The 18,623-nt window shown below is 47.4% G+C and overlaps 1 protein-coding gene across 2 annotated transcripts in view; it reads right to left on the bottom strand.

Moving 5' to 3' along the window:
• GRIK3 (glutamate ionotropic receptor kainate type subunit 3) overlaps positions 1 to 18,623 on the bottom strand; it is a 229,666-nt gene that overhangs the window by 60,297 nt on the left and 150,746 nt on the right. For both annotated transcript variants that reach the window (XM_073317613.2, XM_073317615.2), the window contains exons 7-9: positions 16,589 to 16,732; positions 10,053 to 10,160; positions 3,703 to 3,816 (exon numbers count right to left, since the gene is read on the bottom strand). In XM_073317613.2, the coding sequence (XP_073173714.1) occupies positions 3,703 to 3,816; positions 10,053 to 10,160; positions 16,589 to 16,732 (366 nt within the window). The remainder of the gene's footprint in view (positions 1 to 3,702; positions 3,817 to 10,052; positions 10,161 to 16,588; positions 16,733 to 18,623) is intronic.

Below are 18,623 nucleotides of genomic sequence, written 5' to 3'. Positions count from 1 at the left end.
ACATTTCACAGTGCTTGTAATATTGCACTGAGCCAAACACTTGTCCTTCTCTTTTATGAATACCCAATTCACATGCACACATCCTTTTAGGAACCCTAGACAATATGTCATAAAAGACGATACTCTCTAAACCCTACATGACCTAGCCATTCTTTCCCACCTCTAACATCCACGATTCTTTGACAGAAGAGGCTCCTTGAAGCCACTGCATGGAAATTGGCCAGAAAAATTATTGGCATAAACAGAATTTCAAACCAGATCTACACAACCTGCCCAGGTTTCCTTAATCGTTTATTTGTTCTAGGCACAGCATTATTTGCTGTTGCCGCCGATTGGCAGACCCAGCATTGTGTAACACAGCCAAATACAAACCAATGCTACTAGTCATAATTCATTAGATGTTAAATAAAAATTCATTCTGATCTGATGCCTGCTATCAAATCCAGTAGTGAAGGCAAGAACTAAATACAGCGTGACAGTTGGAGACAGAGGAGATTGGTTAAGTATCCATGGTTTGCTGGATAACTCAATTACTTTTGGCTAGGTTGTCACCTACGTAGTCACGAGGGGAAGGAAACACAGCCGCTGCAGCTCTAACCCGTGTGTATAAATGAATTCTGGGATAGTGAGAAGTGACAGCTTGGCAGCGCTGGAGCATGAAGCACCCGCAGAGCAGATACAATGCTGGGAGTGGCAGGACAAGCACCCCGGTGGTACCCACCCCACCTCCTGACACGGAGCTTCAGCTCTGACCTTGAAGGGCCTCATCTAGAAGCAAGAGGAGGATTCAGTCTCCAAGGCCCATGAAGCCACTGGTTTCTCTGCTAAGATTGCCAGCAGGGCGGCTAATTTGGGGCTTTTGTGGCCTTGGAGTTATGGGGGCAACTGTCCAACAGAAAATCTGCGGAGACTGACAAGCCACTTCATAGAGGGCTGCTGAGCAGCCACCTGATGTTGATGACTATGTGTGAGAGAATGTGCCCCTCCTTCGATCAGTGAGAGAGAGGAAGAGACCCTCTAGCCCCTTCCTAATCCCCTGAGCCACTAAGGCCCCAGAAGGGAGGACACTGAGGCATGCATTTGCTCTTATTTTTTTGCCGTGATGAGAATAGTTACACCTGAAGCAGACACCCACCCCTCTCCTGCTAGTTAGTCGGGCACTTGTACAACCTGTGTGGAATGCTAGTTAAGAGCCTTTCTTGCGCCCAGTGCATGCAGCCCCTCGCTGGGACCGAGCACCGGGTCATGCAGCCCAGCATGCAGCCCAGCACCGGGACCGAGAACATGCCTGAGACTCCGCACAAGAGTTGACGTGGATGTTTTCAAAAGTGCAGCGGGAACAAGAAGCAGCCTCATGGCTACTGGAAGTGTGGTGGCTTCTAGCCAGCAACACACAGAATCACTGAATTGGCTGGCACGTGTGGACAAGGAGCAGCCGTTTCTCTGGAGTGTGGGAACAGCAGGAGATGCTGCAGCTTAGCACTATACATGTGGGAGTCTGTGCAGCACCTGCTTGTGCCCTGTCTGAGGCCAGCCAGCACCCTCACGCTCTCTCTGAGCACCAGATTCCCTCTCCTTCTCGTAGATACACAGGTATTGAAATGCCTCTGGGTGCAGACAGACTAGCCATTCACTCAGCACAGTGTATATCTTTTCTAGAAAGGACCAGCTAGCTCCCAGAAGGGCTCTGTTCAGTCACGACAGCAAGGACGTGCCGAAGTTCTGGAGTGACAACGGTGCCATAAACCCAGCCCTGCCTACCAGGCAATGAAAGCAGGTATCTCCACCAGGTCTTCGGTGTACCTGATTGTCTGGGTAAGTATTCAGTGGGTCAGATTTTCTCTTGGTCTAAATCAATGCTCCCGCACTGATGTCAATGGTGCCATTTTATACCAAACAGATTGACTCAATATCTTTTATTGATAACCACTAATGCAAAAAAGGATACCCCCTCCCCAGCCCACAAACTGTGAATTCTAAGACCAATGACAATATTGCAGGATATTCACCCTTTATAGTGGGCTCTGATGCCTCAGAGTCATTGCTCAGCATATCAACTAGCTTTGGCTTCTCTTCAGGTGGCTAAAGAGCCCAGAGCAGCACTCCCAGCTTGCAGGGAGGAATACACCTGTTACCAGATGCACTAAATGATCGCCCCAGCCTGTTCCTGGGAAGGGCCAGGGCTTCTGGGAATGCATGCACCATCTGAGTCCTCACGCCAGCTGCCGTGGTGCAGAGTGGGATTGTGGGTCGAAAGCTCCCACTGAATGTTTGAGACGCTGCCTGAAGGAAAGATCTCCCCAAAGAGTGAAATGGGACAGCAAAGCCATTCAGTTCTCTCTTCGGGGGTCTGGGGCAGAGAGGAGATGGTTCCCTCTGTGCCCCCTTAGGCACCAATGGCACCTTTCCCCAACTTCTTCTCAAACATGGCCTTCAGCTCACCACCTCTCTCCCCAGCCTCTTTCCTCTAGTGGCCCTCTACTGTCAGGATAAAGGGGAAGGGTGGTAGGTGGCCTCTCCACTTCCTCATCCCCTTGTCCCCAACCGGTGGTCAGAGGAGCAAGGAGACCCCCAAAGCCAAGTCCTTTGTGCACATTTTTCTTCTGTCTCCTGAAGATGAGACACTGCAGCACTCCCACCCCATCTCCTCACCCAGCCCCGTGGTTGGTGTGGAAATAGAGGGACGGGAGGGAGCCAGTTTGGCGTGGCACCTGGGCCTAAGGAATGCAAGTTGGGTCAGGTGGCGACCAGACCAGCACAGGCCTCTTGGGCAGTAGCACCCGTCTCTACACACGCTCAGTACAGATCTCCTCCCTCAGACTCTGTCCACCTTCCGTGTCAATTACTGCTAATGAAACATTTGGAACTGTCCTACAGACCATCTGTGGGATTCAGGGCTGCTAACACCTGCCCTGCCCAGCTGATAAACCAGGAGGCACTGTCAGCATGTGGGTATGAGAGTGTGCAGCAGAGAGTGATATGGTTGCAGGTCTCCCCCTCTCTCTAGTCCAACCTCACTTCTACGCAGGGAAGGGCCTGTAAGCCACTGTGCAGACAGACTCACCAGCTACCGGTCATTTCACATCCTTTCCTCAAGGCTTGATTTCCAAAATCACAAACTCAAACCCCAGACAAACCAACTCAAACTACTGGCTAAAAAGCACCCACGGACTATCCAGCTCCAGCCAGGTAGGAGGAGAGAGAACACACCTTTTCTCCACGGTCGCCTCCTCTGCACTAGCTTCCCCTTCCCCTTTATAACCCCACCCAGATCAGCCATGTGCTAGTAGGTGCCTGGGGGCCATCACACCTTCGCATGGGGCAGCCATGGGAGGTAAAATGTTGCTAACTAGTGGAGGTTAATTGGTCACCATGAATGAGCCAATATTTGCCAACAGTGTGCACATGACAGTCCCTAGGACATTGAAATCTCAGTCTCTCTTATCTCTTGTTATCTTAAGTAAAGCGAAGAGCTGTGGTGTCTCAGGCACTCAGCTGTGTGGCAACTGTTGGTGTCTTACTGGTGACCAGTGCAGGTTTCTGACCTTGCCAATAGCATGGGGAGCTAGGAGAGAGCCCCTAAACATAAGGCCAAAAGCAAAGGGACTGGCAAATCTACTGCAGCATTGTAAAGCACCAGAGAAGTCACATATTTCCAGCCATTTATATATGGATGAGAAATACAAGCTTGCAGCCTCCTACCAGTACAGTGGTGACAATAAGAGATCTGTTGGTTAGTGAGTCTGTGACGTTGGGCCCTCGCCCCTTGGAAATTTCCGTGATGTTCAAACCATCAGAAGGGTTCCACACTCCAACCTGAAATGAAGCAAAGAAACAAATTACTAGACACTTGACATGTGGTGTTCAGTCTCTTCCAGAATCCCACAGCCCTGGCTGAATGGTAGCTATTTCTGTCTTCTGCTGCACATGCAAGCAAAGCTGAATACACCGCGTTGGCTGAGCTAAACAGAAGAGAAAGTTACACTAATCCTGCAGTTGCAGACCACTCCAACGGTCACCCATGCAGAGCAGACATTACAAATACCGAATGCCTTTCCGTTTTGCTGCCCTCTAAATGGGGGCACTGATACTTGTGGACAAATATGGAGGTCCATGATATCTAGAGTTCAGGAATTCATTCAACAATGGACAATAGCGCCATGCAGTACAGGAGCTCAGAATACACTAAAGAGTGAACTTTGGCCAAGCCTCACAGTGATTAGAGATATTCCTGAATCAAAGATTTCCCAATGCAAATATGTCCCAAGCTTTGGTGAATGGCAGGGTTGGCACCAGAAACCCAGATTCTAACACTTCCAAACTTGTGAAGGGTTAAAAATTTAGATAATAATTTTCCAGCTTGGGCCCATCTCCTATAGTAACCAAAAAGAGGTCATGGGATGTATTCAAGCAAAAGACAGGCTTTGGCTGCACTCAAGGGATGTGTTCAGACAGTATTTAGAGTCATTTGTGTTGGAAGGAGTCTTGTGGGTCATACAGACCAGAGGACAGTGGCTGTGGTCTCGATCCATCCTTCCCATATTCTTAAATGGGAGGGCAGTGCAGCAAGGTGGGAGGAGAATTCTGGTATGGAAAAGGCTGAGAACACAGCTGGTTGGAAAATGGTATTTCTGATGAAAATTTTAAAAATAAGAAAACATTCTGACGGTGGCTGCTGGAATTTTGGGGGTTTTAACAAAAAACAGAGAAACATAAAAATGCTGGGGGTTTGGGGGTTGGTTTCCATTTTCAAAAGTCTGAAAGTGTTTTCATTTAAAAACCAGCACGTTTCGCAAGAAATAAAGGATTCCCATGAAAACGTGTGTTTCTTAAAAAAATAAAAAACGCAGCCAAATGAGATCCAAGCTTGCAGAGCCACTGCCCTGTTTTGTGGGCAACCTTCTCTGCAGCAGTAGACTCATCGGAGCACTAGACAGGGGTTCTGGGGGTGCGGGAGCACCCCCTGGCTTGAAGCGGTTTCCATCATATATGGGATTTACAGTTTGGTTCAATGGCTCTCAGCACCCCCACTGTACAAATTGTTCCAGCCCCCCGACTAGGCTTAGACGTAATTGGAATATATGTGACTTGCATCACAATTCATAGTGACAGGTTTCAGAGTAGCAGCCGTGTTAGTCTGTATTCGCAAAAAGAAAAGGAGGACTTGTGGCACCTTAGAGACTAACCAATTTATTTGAGCATAAGCTTTCGTGAGCTACAGCTCACTGCATCAGATGCACTCACGAAAGCTTATGCTCAAATAAATTGGTTAGTCTCTAAGGTGCCACAAGTACTTCTTTTCTTTTTACAATTCATAGTGTATTCAATGTATTTCCTGTTATCGTGTGAAAAATGTGTCTGGTGAAGTCAAGCTATACCATACACTTTAATAGGGGAACTATAAACTTATGAACTCTCCTGTCTGGTTTGCATTACAGGATTGCTACTGTTAGTCAATCCCGTCTGCCATTTCCCCACGGATGGAGCACTCATTTACGCCAGTGCAGAGAATAATGTCCCTGGATCTAGCACACAACCTGCAATGTATACTCAAGACATTAATTAAGACTTCTCCATTCAAATAATTTTGTCCTGGGAAGAGTGTTTGATTTCAGCAGGCGATCACAGTGTCCTTGCAGAGAAAAGTGCCAAGAGGCCCTGGTATTAGAGAGAGAGTTCAGAAATATGAACTCCTGTAATACCCTGTATGTGGGCAAATTCCACATGACACCAGTTCCACCCAGGGCAACTGCATCAAAGTCCCTGGAGGTACAGACAAGGAGCATAACATTAGTGTCATGGAGTGGAGATCAAGCCCATCTGCATTTCACTTAGCTCCATTTTGAACCAACTTGAAAACTAGTAACATTGGGAATGAATATGAGCTGGACTCAAAGCAACCGGCCAGGAACTCCCAGCTATCCACTTCTAATGGGGGAAGATTACTCTATACCTGCCCATCAGGGAGTTCTCGCGCCTTCCTCTGAAGCGGCTGGCACTGGTCACTGTCAGAGACAGGATCCTGGAGTACATGGACCATGGGTCTGATCCTATTGGGGAATTCCTACGTTCCTCTCTATAAATTTATTTGGCTCAGTTATAAAGTGTCACAAATAGGGGCCAAGTGTTAATTTTAATCAGTTCTCTTCTGCTGAGAGATAGAGGGCCAGATCGTTAGCTGAGGTAAAATGTCACAGTCTCTTTAAAACCAGGGGAGCTAGGATGATTTACACCCGCTATGGAACTGGTCCAGCATCATCACCGATATTTGGTCCAATTCCCTTTTAAACAAATGCAAACACACACGGCTGGCCTGCCCTCCAGCTGCAGGAGCAGATGCTGCATGGGATGTTACCATTCAGCTCCCCTTTCTGTCCAGCCACTATCTATATTTTACAGTCATTAAAAGGCCTTTTAACAGCATGACTGCAAATGTGAAAAAAGAAGGCAAAGAGACTAACTGGAAAGGAAACGATTGCAGTACAGCGCTATGTTTAACATCAGAACGCACTTTCCTCCACCTTCATGTATGTAGCTAGGTAACAACTTGTTTACAGTATTCTTATTTCTATGACAGTGGCGTGTAGCACCCCTGTTGCGCTAGGCACTCCGGAAACAAAGTGAGAGACAGGCCCTTCCCTGAGGAGCTCACAGTCCAAATAAACAAAACAGACCAAGATGGGAGGGGAAGCCAAGGCCGTGAATTACCCATCATCACAGAGGAGCTTAACAGCACAGCTGGGACTAGAATCCAAATCTCCTGGATCCCAGTCCAGTGCCCTATCCATTCTACCACACTGCCTCCCGATTTTAGAGCCGACTGATCTTTTGTAGAGTCTTTCCTACCGGGATCTCACTCCACTTGACCAACAGTAACGATTGGCTGGTGACACAGCCTTTTACCACTGGGCAAGCTGAAGCTCTGGGAGGGGAAAGGCCTGGCAACAGCTATGCAGAGGGCCCGCAGAAGAGTTTGACTCCTGGGCCTAGCTGGCATAAAGGAGTACCGCTCCAGTGACGCCATTGTGCTAAGCACATTTACACCTAAAGAGGATCTGGCCCCTCGTCGTCCTGCTGCACCTGCTACTCCGCACTCTCTCCCAGACCTCGAGAATGCAGGTTTAAAATCTCCTGTCATAGTCAAACCTTGTGGCTGGTTGTCTAAGGCTGCCCCTTTGAGGCTTGTTATGCCCCCAAACAGACAGAGACAGAGACACAGCAAATAGGAACCGCAGAATATACAGGTCGCTCCATCTACGAGGCCACATGAGTGATGGAACCTTGAAAACGGAGAGCCCACAGACCAATCCCATTGCGGGGCCAGGAGCTTTGGATTATTTATTTATTTATGGTTTTTGTTTCCTTGATTGGTTTTCTTTTCTATTTTTTTTTTAAATAATGCAATCTCCCCAGCAACCTCTGGCGAGAACCTGATTTTATTGCATTCACAGAAAGGGTTTTTGAACAACGAATGCTGTTTGACATGAACAGTATAAATTTTAAAAGAGTTTCCGTGAACTTTCTGAGAATCTCTAAATATTTTACAAAAGCCAGGCTCTCCTCCATCCCTCCTTCCAATCACGCAGCCAGTTAAAATGTCAGAAGATTATTATTGTTATAGGAAAGAGAAGCAATAATATAAAGAGCCTTTGGCAGTGCTACCTACTCAGCGAAGAATCCCTTGCTAAATTTTCCTTAAGAAAAATGAAATGCATGGAACTCAAGTCTGCATTAATTAATTTACAAATTAAAATAAAGAAAAAATTCAAATATTCCATTAAGAGAACTGTGCAAGTCAGATAGTCAGACTACATGTAATTATGTTTGGGTAATACTGCTTTAATCCTCAGAACATCCAGGAGGTAGCAGGATCAGAAGCACAATCCTAAAGCTCAACAAATATAAGCTATTATACATAATGCAAAGTACATATTGGGATTCACTCCGTTTGGCATTTCATTATTTCAGATTAGCTATTAACAGACTCTTAGTGTCCACAGAGATTTAACATCTATACTTTAAAACCTTTCTAGGGTTGACAAAAAGCTTTTTTTTAAAAAAAAAAAAAAAGCAGAGAGCTACAAAATCTCTTGACTCGATGAAGATTAAACGTAAAAACTGAGCATCCTTGAGGAATATGCTTCAGGGTTTGGCAATTTCCAGTGAGCATTATGTGACACACGGTAGTAATAAATACCACTAGGGTCAGCAATTCTATCATACAGCTGAGGAGAACTACGTTGACTGATAGATATTTTGGCAGTACTTTAAGGTTCAGATTCACGAGATATCCAAAATGTCTGCCATTTTTGCCTATTACTCTACTGGGATCACTAGTGGTAAGCTGTCCACTGGCACATGGAGCAGGGTGGACTGATGTTACCCACTGGCACCAATCCTAGCAACCCACTTTGCAAGGTGTCAGCAACCACCTAATGGGTAAAGCCGTGAAGAATCAGTCCCCAAGGTAAATTCAAAGGCTCTCTAACCATGGATAGCTAGCTCACAGAGACTGTAATGTCACTATATGCAACCTGCTTCGAGCACAGCACATGTGAATAGATAACTATTGGTATGAATTGTCCACGGTGCAGATCTTTGTTCTATTCAGGCAACTTGCTGCTCTGTTTTGTCCACTGACTGAACTGCTCTCCCCTTGAAAATGATGTTTTAGAAGTTTTAATGCTTTGAGTATTCTTTGTTTTTTTAAGTGGTCCATGAAACAGGAATGAAATCTTCATGAGCACCTGAGATTCAGGCCTGAACTTCAGTGGTATGATATCCCTGTATCCAGCAGGGATCTGTGCTAATTAGGAGGATTCTACAGGGTAGTAAGAAGAAAAGGAGGACTTGTGGCACCTTAGAGACTAGCAAATTTATTTGAGCCTAAGCTTTCGTGAGCTACAGCTCACTTCATCGGATGCATGCTGTGGAAAATACAGTGGGGAGATTTTATATACACAGAGAACATGAAACAATGGGTGTTACCATACACAGTGTAATGAGAGTGATCAGATGAGGTGAGCTATTACCAGCAGGAGAGAAAAAAACCCTTTTGCAGTGATAATCAAGGTGTGCCATTTCCAGCAGTTGACAAGAATGTGTGAGGAACAGTAGCGGGGGGGGGGGGGAATAAACATGGGGAAATAGTTTTACTTTGTATAATGACCCATCCACTCCCAGTCTTTATTCAAGCCTAATGTAATGGTGTCCAGTTTGCAAATTAATTCCAATTCAGCAGTCTCTCGTTGGAGCAGCGTTTGGGCTGCTACCTTGCGTCCCCAGCAGCAGGATTGCTGCTGCAGACACTCCACATCCAAATGGGAAATTTCTAATCAGGCCAGGAAACTAACCTGCCCTCGTTTTGTTCGTACCCTCTCTCCGATATCAAAAAGCAAAAAAAAACATACATTATCATCTCCTCCAAAACTCAGGCTGCAAGAGGGCCAATCAGGGCTGTAATGAACAGGGGATATTTCCAGGCCTTAGGCAATTTTCATAGCAAGAGATCACACTGAGAGAGGGGCTTTAAAGAGCTGCTGTCGCCTCAGGGAAAACACTTCATAAACTTTTATGCATCCGATGAAGTGAGCTGTAGCTCACGAAAGCTTATGCTCAAATAAATTGGTTAGTCTCTAAGGTGCCACAAGTCCTCCTTTTCTTTTTGCATAAACAAACTGTGGCATGTAGGCAGCACTTGGGTTGGGCTTTTTTCTTCCCATTAGTGGCATGGGAAAAAAACCAGGCTCCTGACTGCTCAGGGAGTTTCTTCTGCTTCTGTGGCTCCACCGTTTCCTGTGTGTTTTACCACAACAATCTTACATGGCAACTAGTTGTGACAACTTGGGCTGAGGGTTCAGGGGTGTGTGTGTGTGTGTACATCAGGGAACAGGAGCAGAGCAATTCCAAAGCAGCAAAGACCCTTACGTCGAACACAGAGGCAAATATAGGAGTTATGAGGCTGATGCACCGTTTTCCAGGGGGCCTGAGTGGATCTTTTGAAGGTTTTTTCATAAACTCTTTAGCTAGCAGGAAGGACAAACTTTACTGACCTTTTCAAGACCATCCTCTTTGAGGCTGATGATGTCCAAGTCAAAATCTGTCCTTAATCCACTGGTTTTGTTGAAGACAATACGCCCAGTTAATCCTTCCCATTGGGCCTATGGAAGGGAGAGAAGGCAGCACAGCAGTTACTCGGCTTCATAAATCATCGTTTGCTACTGCTGTACAGCGCTTCATTTTAATTACTCCTTACACTGATGCTCTCTCCCCGACGAGCGTGATTAATTAATAATCACCTCCATCATTACTCATGCTGCAGCATGGGCTGGAGCTTTCCATAAATTCTATCATAGTCCTTGCCCTGATTTACATTTGCACCTTTTGTGTACAACATCTGTCTCTGGACGTGTCCCTGGCACGCTGGGCCAGTGCAAAACTGGCTGTGTTTCTGCTCGTGTCTTTGCTGCACTGACAATGTCTGGGGGAGGGTCGAGGGGTGTCTTTCAGCACTAGACCACGTCACTCAAACACATAAACAAACACCCCTCACCTGCCTCCATGCGGGGATAGTGCTGAATGTTTACTTACCCTTTGCAAGGTGCTTTGGAGTTGAAAAGTGCCAAGTATTTTTGCCCCTGTTTTACAGATGGGGAAAGGGAAGCACAAAGAGAAGACCTGCTTGATGCTTAGAAGTTTGGGGCTGAATGCTCAGAAGGAGCTGGGCCCCTAAGTTCCAGGGCTGGGGTCACTGCGATGCATAAAACTCTAGCTGAAACCCCGCAGGGATCTCAACGCGCTCCATGCTCCTGTTTTTGCAGTAAAAATTCCTGAAGCACTTCTCTCCCTTCAAGGGTCACTTGGGCCGGAGAACGGCTGCATAGCCTGGTGGTTGGAGCACTGGCCCAGCATGGGGAGATCCAGGATCCAGTCCCCCTGCTTCAATAACTCATTATTTATCCACAGTGCAGCAGGAGAGACTGCAGGACTCCTCCCATCAGAATATCCCACAGCTCTCACCTGAGAGGAGGCAAATTCCTGGTCAAATTTTTTTCCCCCTTCAGGTGGGGTAGGGGGGACTTGAACAGGGGGGCTACCTTCTTCCAGGTGAGCGTCCGAACCACCGGGCTGAATGTTATGAGGGAGGTTGCTCTCCTCCCCCCGTGTCCTGGGCTTCATGCTAAAATGGCCTAGGGACCCTAACTCGAAAGAGGGGTCCTGACTGAGAACTGCAAGCAGAGCCACCGCTCCCTGCCACCTGGACTGGCCCCGATCTCTGTGAGGGGGTGGCATTTAGCACCCATCTCCCACAGGCTGGCTTCAGTGGCTCCCTGCTTAGCCTGCTGGCTTTTGTGAATCTCAGTTTCGGTGCCTATCTTTGCCCAATCATTGTATAAAAACAACGAGGAGTCCGATGGCACCTTAAAGGCTAACAGATTTATTTGGGCAGAAGCTTTCGTGGGTAAAAAACCCACTTCTTCAGTTGCATGGAGTGAAAATTACAGATGCAGGCATAAGTATATATTGGCACATGAAGAGAAGGGAGTTACCTTACAGGTGGAGAACCAGGGCTGACAAGGCCAATTCAGTCAGGGAGGAGGTGTCAATACCAAGAGAGGGAAAATTGCTTTTGTAGTGAGTCAGCCACTCCCAGTCCCTATTGAAACCCAAATAGATGGTGTTATGCTTGCAAATGAACGTTTGAAGTGGGTTGTTTGAATGAAGATGTGGGTTTTTTAGCCACAAAAGCTTCTGCCCAAATAAATCTGTTAGTCTTTAAGGTGCCACCGGACTCCTCGTTGTTTTTGGGGATACAGACGAACACAGCTGCCCCCGCTGATACTTTGCATTCATTGTATAGGCAGCTAGGCACTTAAATCAGGCAATGTGAATTGCAGTGGTCTTCCAGGGCACCTACGAGTCAGGCGTTATGAGGCTGAGCATCACAAGCCCCAACCCCTTTAGAGCATTTGGCCCATTGCCACTTTTACTGCGCCTGTTGTTTTACAGCAGCAACCCTGCACACCAGGGTAGACTCATATAAAAGTGCTCACGAGAGTAATGCTTGTTCCAGTTTGGCAAAGAGAAATAAGCTCTTTTGGTACAAAGCCCCTTATACCAATATAGGAATTTTACCAGCATAATTATGTAAGTGAAACTTCGCAGCCCTAACTAGTTACACCCCTAAAACTTTTGAAGTGTACACCAGGCCTCAGTGACTAGACCAGGGTGGGGATTAGACCTCAGTCGCTCCTGGCTCCCAATCCTGTGCTCAGACCATTCGAATATGTTTCTCTCTGAGACCTGCTGATAGTAGCACCAGCCAAATGAATCATTAACTGACACCATTACAAAACCCAACAATGACAAAACCCTCTCTCTGCTTATTTTTTCTTTTACAAAATAAACATAAATAACTTTTCAGATTCTTTGGATGTGGGAGGTCGGTCTCTGAACTTCTCGGCCCCAGTTCAGAAGTCCATCCCTGTTCAGCAACGCACGTGAGCACGTGCTTAAGGGTTTGCACTGGCCCCATGGGCACGCAGCTCTCTTGAACGGCAGCCCCCTTCTTGGGTGGAGGAATAGCACGGCATTTTGGGGAAGGGAGATTTGCCGATGGATCTGGAGCCAATCCCACTTTGATGAAAAGTGCAATGATATTGTCCCTGCCTTTCTGTCTCAGAGCGACTCTCCTGGTGTTTGAATAAACAAAAGCACAGAAATTAACCTCCCTGGTTTAAGGGGCAAGAGCACTCGGAAGAACAGCTGCTGCTCCTGTAGGCTAAGTGGTGATTAATGTCACCGCCGTGTGCAGTGCTGACCCTGGAATGTCCAGGGACAGCGAGAGGCAATTCTTCTGCTGTTTCTTGTGACATTTCCCTGAATGCAGGACACCCGTTCCATCCTCCCATGCACACCAAGTGAAGTATGCTTGCCACGCTCTGAACTTTAGGCTGGTATTTCCCTGTTCCCTTTCTGAAATGCCAGACTCTTAGCACGCTTTACTGGTTTGTCTCATTCCACTTGCAGAGTTCATCTGCAGCATGCTCTTGTCCAACAAGTGTATCTCCCTGGGGGGGTGAGCCAGAAATATCCCCTGATGATGAAGGTGGCACAAGCTGCAGGGATGACTGGCATGTTTCCCTGATCAAACCCCTTCCACTCTCCCCCGGGACATGGCTGGTTAATTCCTGAAGGAATGCTGGTCCCCCGACCTCACAGGCCCTTTGCCCTGCATGTTTGTGGACGGCTGCACTCAATTTGCCAGGTTAAGCATGCAGGTGGGAACTACAGCTGGGAAGTTCTCCGGGACGCAGTGAACACACACCGTGTTTGAAGTACTGAGTCGGAAACAAGCGCAGATGTGTACTGAGTGTGTCAACTCCTCTCTGGGGCTCTAACTCTCCTGCTTCGCCGCAGGCAGGAAGGTGTCACATTAATTCAATGGCACCAGGGAAACGGAGCGCAGGCAGGGGCAGCTAGAGCCAAGGAGAGCTCCCCTCCTTTCCCTGGCAGCCATCGGCAGCGCTCCCCCACATCTCCCCCTCTTCCTAGGGTGGCGCAATGAGTGCTCCCCTTCTTCCTCAGTCTGCTTTACTCCTGTGCCCAGAGACACGTCTCCCTCTGAGGAGACACGGCACGTGTCTGTCACCCAGGAGGGTCTGTCCCCCTTTGCTTTCTCATTTCCAAAAAAATAAAAGGGACAAGGAAGAGTCAGCTCAGCTGCTTCCCCCAGCCCACCTCTCCAGATAGCAGACCGGGGTCTTCTGCCCTCTGCAGAGCAGGTTGTTCTGAAGCTAATTTATGTTAAATCTCTGGCTGGTGCTGGCCTCAGGATGCCCTGTGCTTGGGAAGCCCCCGCATTTCTGGAGCCTTAGAGTGTGGTGGCATTGAGAAGGGAGGCCACGGGACTATCGGCCTCACCTCCCTCTGCCTTGCCCATTGGTCCTGGCTTCCTGCTCCGCTACGAGACTCTTGAGCAGACGCTGGTAGGTGACAGCAGCCTGCTAGCCAACAAGGCGACCCCCCTGGTTTCCTCTGATACTTCAGCGGGATGCTGAGCTGCCCAGTCTCATCCCCGTGTCCTGTTCGGCTGCTGCTGCAGTGGGAGGAGTCCAAACCACCCCCCCAGACATTCTCAGGGCGGCAGTTCCCACGCAGGACGGATGCCCTTGACGAGTGATAACAAGCCAGGCTGTGCCCCGGGCGAATCACAGCTCTGAAAAAATCCTGCTGAAGACAAGGCCTCAGTGTGTGTTGGCTGGTGCGGCATGAACAAACATTGGCACAATTCTCTGCCTGAGGAACATGGGGCCAAGGGGCCTGGTCTCTGCAGCGGGACATCCCTCTGCGTTTGCCTTTTTGTCCTTTCCAGCACTCAGAGAGCACAGTTATTATGTGTTTTGGCTGCAACGGAGGAAGCTTATCCCTGCAACTAGCTGACAGAGTGCCAGGAAGGGGAACAACAGGCGGGCACTGGAGTGGAGGGCTCAGGGTAATTTGCAAAAGGCGGCAACACATGAAATTATTAAACACTTTCTTCTGGCAGCTGGCAGGAGCCGCTCATTGCAGAAGGGAACAAACCAAGAGAGAGAAGAGGAGATTTTCAGAGCCTGCGAACTGGCAGTTCAATGTCCCTGTAAAATGAGGATAATCTTTCCTTTCTCCTGCCCTGGGTCTGTCTTGTCTATTTAGATTGTAAACTCTTCAGGGCAGGGACTTTCTCCCACTCTGTGTGTACAGGCCTTAGCGCAAGGGGACCTTGATGGGCCCTAGGCACTACCAAAATACAGATAAGAAAGAACAATAAATAATGATCTTTTGATTGGCTTTTCTGCCTCAAAACAAGAGAGTTAAATTTAGCCATTGCAAAACCTGGGAAGAAGAGAGAGAATTATTTCCATGGCTCCAGGAATAGAATAAATTACTATGGCCTGATTATACGACTCCCATGTTAAAAGGCACAGCCAGAGCAGTGTAAAGGGGCCTTTGTGTAAATGAGAATCCAGCCCTTAATCACAAAGCAATCCCAAGAGTGCTTGAACCTATCTACTGGCAGGACCACATCCCAGGCCCTGCAACGTGCCCTTAGCACAGCACAAGGGATCTGCCACTCACCCCTCACTCTTGGTTCGTTTTTTTCAGGCTAGGATCGTCTCCCACTGGCAGGAGGAGAAACATAGCAAGTAAGCAGAGGACAGGCATGGTAAGAAAGTAGCTCCCTGCATGGCTGCTCTCACAGGTGCGCTCCTTGTTCCAGCCTCCCCGCCGTGCTGTGATTTGGTAAGCTTGCTGTTTGCATGCGTAAGCCAAACAAAGTTACGTGGGCTGAACCCAGGGAATTTATAATTACACAAAGCAGAGGAAATGAAGTTCCCACTTCACTTCCCGGACTCCCATCTTACTAAATCCACCGCTCTGCCAAAACTGGGCAATCAGCACACGGGCAGAGATGTAAGACCCTGCCAGTTTTGCCACCAGACCTGTGCCAAGTGCTTTTTGTAGACACCAACCAAAAGTTCCTGCAGAAGGCAAACAGCTCTCCCTCTGGTCGGAAACCGCCTTGTAATGAGAGCAGCCCAGAGCGGGCACAGGTGAGCGTCAGTAACAGCACTGGAGGGTTCAGCTCATTTCTCACGTCTTGCTGTGACCCCACTGGAACTATTTTGAGGGTGTTAGATGTAAATAGTGCATAAGCCTCACGCAAGCCTTTTGCACAGGGGTGAAGATCAACCACCAGCAAACATTTAACAAGAATTGTAACTCATGATGGTTTACACGATCGGTTTTAGATCAACAAATGCACTCGTACAATTAACTGTTGACAGGCCCCAATCCAGGCCTGGACTCTCATTCACAGACACACTTGGGGTGATACTCTGAAATGCCTCCTGTAAAAATATTCCAGCGCACCCAAGAGCTCTGGCTGTCTCCTGGTTAGGAGTTGAGTTTTCACACACTATTTACCTGCATCAGGGATATTTTTTATACCAGGCCTCAACATACACAGATCAAAGCAGCCCACCTCTAGCCCCCGATGAATGGGGCACCAGGCATCTCCAGTTTCAATGGGGGGACGGACATTCAAACACTTATGGCAGTGGCTGGAAACAAGACAGGCAAAGGGTACAAGCGCAAGGTCACACCTGAGCTAGGAATAGAAGTTGGGGTTCTTGGTTCCCTGTCCAGGATCCTATCTACTGGACCACTGTGACTGGTCAGGTGTAGCCCTGCTTTCTCTCCACCAAAGTCAGGGGTGTTTCACCAGGATTCAGTTTAGCCCAGCAACCTTAAGACTCTGCTTATTGGCCTTTATCAGATGAAAGCTGCACAGTCTGTTCTATCACCACATTTACTTTCAAGTGCATCTTATCTGGTCCCAAAGGGGCCATACCAACAATCTGACTTCTGGATTCTTGCTCCCATCCATCTCTGCAAGGGTTGTCTATAGTGCTCGTAAGTGCGTTGTCTAGCCACTGTGCATCTCCTAATTCTGGGCTCTGAACAGCTGCTCTCCACCCCCACGTTGCCGACGGAAGGTTTGCATCAATAGGGAGGACGCAGTTGTTGCTGCAAATCATGCTTTTACCTCTTTTATGAAATTCATAAAGCGGCCCCCGAACCTCCAGGCTTTGTGTCGATGGCACTGCAAGGAGTTAACGGTCATCTGTGGGGCTCGCTGGTAGCACACTGAGACGATGTGAACTGCGTCGTACAACAGGGCAGCATCTGTCTAAAATAAAGGGGAACAGCATTTGGGTTGATAACCGTTCCAAAGCAAAAAGACAATAATGAGGCAGAGCAATTTGGTGACGGTTCCATTTGGAAAACCGATGATCCATCTCATGCAAAGCTGCAGAAGCTTCTTCTCTAAATTGTCGTCCCCACCCCCATTCTCTCCTCCCTCTTGCTCATACGTCTCTCAGAGAAATAAAAGAGGTTGCCTCTGTCCTCTTGCCTGCATCCTGACATCTCTCCTCCCTTGCGCCTGAAACACACTTGCACACAGCTTCCCTGAGGGCAGGGCTTTCGGCATTGAGGGGTTGTATCCTGCCGGCGGATCAGCCCGACGCTGCTGATCAGTCCGGGAACTGCAGGCTGAACACCCTCCAGCACACACAGTTGCCAGCAGCAGGGGGCTGTGAGTGTGTGTGGGGAAGGCCTGGGTACAATGGTTTCGTTGGAGAGCAGATTGATGGGACAGTTGGCACCACTGGTAAAACAGGGGAGGGGGGGCACTGGATAAATAAAAAACAAAGTCTAATGCAAGAACCAGCTGACCACTGCAAGGACACCTACAGTCACACTGACTTCTGGCTAATGGAGGGATCTAATTGTTCAGCCCTAGATGAGTGTAATCAAAGGCCACATATCCAGCTCCCAGAAATCAACTGTAAAACTCCCACGGACTGAAAGGGAGCAGAACATAGCTGTATTCTCTACATCGTTACAACGGTGCGCTCAACGAACTTCTAGAGACTCACAGATTTCAAAGTCAGATCACCTAGTCTGACCTCCTGTATAACACAGGCCATGGGAACCCTTGCTCCATGATTCCTGCTATGAATCTGTGAAGCCCATAACGTCTGTTCGAGCTATAGCGTATCTTGAAAAGCCCCGCACTGCAACCAGACAAGCAGGCCCTCAATTCCCGCCTGGGGGGTAGATTTGGAACAATCCATTCTTTATCCAAAGAAGAGCTGATCTAAAAAAAGTTATCATGTTTCATGACTCTGTGCGGGGGGAGGGTTGGAGAAGGGGGGAGATTTTTTGTTTCATTTGGAATTATTCCTGAATTATTTCTGGATTTGGACAAAAAGTTTCTGGAGAACATTTTTTTGTTTTGAAATTTTTAATTTCATTTTGTTGGGGAAAATCCCACTCCACATTTTTAAGTTTTTGTTTCAAAATTGTGGAAGAAAACACATCTTCTCGTGTTCTTTTATTCTTCCCTCCGCTTAAAAAAAAAAAAAGTAAAAATAAATGGTGGTGAGGGGAAGTTCCCCCCAATGTAAAAATTGAAAAAGTTGTCAGAAATAACAACCTTGGTGTAAAAAACCATGTTTTGTGAAACCCCTTTAAAAAAGGCTGAAAAAATTTCATCCATTCCTAACCCTAACAGGCCTACCCATAAGGCCAGAAAATGTCTTCTCCGGCTGAAATTTCAGACTTCAACAGAACTTTGAAATAGCTAAAGCTACGGAACAGCAAATTGGTTTGCTTTGTGGGCAGAAGTTGTGTTTTTGTTGTTCTTTTCATTTTCTAAATGGGTCGTTATGTACACAACAAAGAAATTCTTCAGAAGGTTTTTTCCCGTATGTGTTCGTTTACACTAAAAGGCCATAGTCATCTCTTTAAATCACAGACGACAAGAATGTCATTTCTCTAGCTACTTCTTTTTTAGGTATCTCTAATGCACCTACCACTGTACTGTCTGCTTGTCACGCAGAAAAGATTGCGAGCCCTTTCTAGTGAAATGTCAGACGAACAGGAGATATAAAAAGATGTTTTTTTAATGTAGCCCCTTTTCTCTGAGGATCTCAAAGTGGTAGCACAGAAAAATAGTGGTATCTCTATTTTATCGATGGGAAAAATGAGGAACAGAAAAGTTAAGTGACCAAGGT

The sequence above is a fragment of the Lepidochelys kempii genome, chromosome 19 (genome assembly GCF_965140285.1).
Source record: "Lepidochelys kempii isolate rLepKem1 chromosome 19, rLepKem1.hap1, whole genome shotgun sequence".
Taxonomy (NCBI): Eukaryota; Metazoa; Chordata; order Testudines; family Cheloniidae; genus Lepidochelys; species Lepidochelys kempii.
The sequence above is the reverse complement of the archived record's forward strand: the minus strand, read 5'-3'. Positions and strand labels throughout refer to the sequence as shown.